Source organism: Dipodomys ordii, unplaced genomic scaffold (genome assembly GCF_000151885.1).
Source record: "Dipodomys ordii isolate 6190 unplaced genomic scaffold, Dord_2.0 Scaffold883, whole genome shotgun sequence".
In the NCBI taxonomy this organism is placed as follows: Eukaryota; Metazoa; Chordata; class Mammalia; order Rodentia; family Heteromyidae; genus Dipodomys; species Dipodomys ordii.
The window spans coordinates 1-2,308 of record NW_012268099.1 but is presented as its reverse complement, the minus strand read 5'-3'; the positions used below and the strand labels follow the sequence as shown (position 1 = coordinate 2,308).

The 2,308-nt window shown below is 70.4% G+C and overlaps 1 protein-coding gene across 1 annotated transcript; it reads right to left on the bottom strand.

Moving 5' to 3' along the window:
- Positions 1-3: 3 nt before the first annotated feature.
- On the bottom strand, positions 4-742 carry LOC106001926 (transcription factor jun-B-like; the record flags this gene model as incomplete). The annotated part of the gene is made up of 1 exon (XM_013036865.1): positions 4-742. A coding segment is annotated over exon 1 (376 nt), but the record flags the coding sequence as incomplete, so codon positions are not given.
- Between the last annotated feature and the right edge of the window lie 1,566 nt (positions 743-2,308).

The window sequence follows — 2,308 nt, the reverse complement described above, 5'->3', positions numbered from 1 at the left end:
CGCCCCCCGCGCCGCCGCCGCCGCCGCCGCCCCCGCGGGAGTAGAAGTACTGTCCCGGGGGCGTGGGCGTCGTCGTGATCACGCCGTTACTGTTGGGGACGATCAGGCGCTCCAGCTCGGAGGAGGCGAGCTTCAGAGACGCGCCCGTGTCGGAACCCTGACCGGGAAAGTAGCTGCCGGCCGCGCCGCCCTCGGGGCCCGGGCCGCGCGCCCCGGGCGCTTTGAGCCCGCGGTACGGATCCGCCAGGTTGAGCGCCAGGCTGGGTTTCAGGAGTTTGTAGTCGTGGAGCGAGAGGCCCCCGGGGGTCCGGCCGTATCCCGCCGCCGCCGCCGCGTACGAGTCGTCGTGGTAGAAGGGCTGTTCCATTTTAGTACACATCCGGGCGGCCCGGGAGGTCTGGGGGTGGGGGTCTCCGCGGGGGGCCGCCCCGGGCCCTCGCGGCGGCGATCGGGGTCCGCGCGCCTCGGCCGGATCGTCCCCCACGCCTTCCCCGCTCGCTCCGGTCCGTCCGGTCGCGCGTTCCTCTTCCCCCCCCGCGGGGTGGGGTGAGGGGAGGGGGGTGCTCGGTACCCACCGAGGGCGGGAGCCTGGCGGGCGCGGGCGCTCGCTCGGCGGGGCCCCTCCGGTCCTCCTCGGGTGCGCTCGCGGGCTCGGCGTCGCTTCTCCCCCGACCCCTGCTGCTGCTGCGGCGGCGGCGGCGGCTCCCCGGCTCCCCCCTCAGGCTGAACTCCGACGCTGGCCCGGCCGCCCTCCAGGATCCAGCCGCTCAGCCCGAGCCCCAGGCTTTTATACCGCGTGTGTCAGCTGCGGAAGTGCGCCGTGATTGGCCGGAGCGGGAGCCGGGCCCCCGCGCCCCCCTCCGGGAGCGTGGGGAAGGGGAGGAGGCGGCTCGCGTCACTGTCAGGAAGCGCGTGTCCTTGTAAACAGCGGCCACGGGCCGGGCGGCGCGGCGCGGCCGCAGGGGGAGGAGGGGCCCCGGGGACCCCGGAGGACGTGCGAGGACCGGGTTATAGGACTTGGGGGACAAGGGGGTGTCAGGTCTGGGGCGGACCCGGAATAGCTGAGATTGGAGGGCAGGACAGACAGACGATGCACTAGAAGACATCATTCCCGCCCCCCACCTTCAAAAACAAGAAGCCAGGAAAGGAAGGTTACACAGTGAATTGGTCAAGTGGGAGATCCCCGACGCTGGAACTGACTAGGGTGGGGGGAGATGTGCCAGACTCGAGGTGGGGGGGGGGTTGAAGGTCGGACAATTCCAGAGGGGGTCAGCGGGGGGCTGAGGGACCCTTTATCACTAGGGGTTCTCAAGAGTCCGAACTGAGGGGTTCCTTCCTCAGGGGGAAAGGGCAGGAAATTGAGATTAAACAGAGAGTGCGCAAAAGTCCTGGGGTCACTGAGATTAAATATATAGGGTGGGAGGGATGGGGATGTGTCTGTGATCACCTCTAGGGAGCTACGAGGAAAATGACAGAATGACAGGAGGGTATCTAATGGGGACAGGACCGAAAAAGGGTCGGTCTGTCGTCTGTCAGTCTATCTGTCTCTCTCTGTGGTGGGTGACCCCCCTCCCCCCAGGCACCTGTAAACTCTGTCCCCTACATCAAAGGCCTGCCCGAGTCACCGTGGGCTGGCCCGATGGCGTGCCAGCTCCCGGGGCCTGGACCCAGTCGGACGGCCGGGGCGCGGTCGGTCGCCCAACCCCACTCCCTTCCTTAGAAACAGGCTGTGGAGGCAGGAAGTGTGGCAACAGCCCCGGGGGGGCGGGGAGCCCGGCCCTGTCTCCGTCACTCCGCTGCGATCCTAGGGGACCGCGCGCCCCCGTCCTGAGTCCTGCGCTCGGGAAGAGAAGCCTGGGCCAGCGAGCCCAGCGGAGGGGCGCGCAGGGCCCCCGACCCCGGGGGCAGGCCTGCCAGCACCTTCTCCCCCGTCCCTCCCCTAATGGTTCCGCCCGGAGCTCCCGCAGGCGGCCGCGGAGGCCGGCCGCGCGCGGACTGTTCCATTCGGCCGCCGGAGGTGGGGGGGGATGCAGCCGGACCGGGATGCCGCCGGAGAGCGGGGCCTGGTCGCCATGGCAACAGGCAGGAGTCGGCGGGCAGGACCAGGGGCGGAGCGACACCCCCCCCCGGAGTTTCTCCCCAACGCCCATATTAGGGCACAGGAAGGGGTGGGACCAGCGTTTTGTCCAAGGGCCAGGAGCCTGGAGCTGGGGTAGCTGCCAGGTCCCAGGGCGCGCCCAGGCCCCCGGACGGCTAGTCTCGACCAGCCCCGGCCGCCACCCCCGGGGCCCCCACGGCGGCCTGGCCC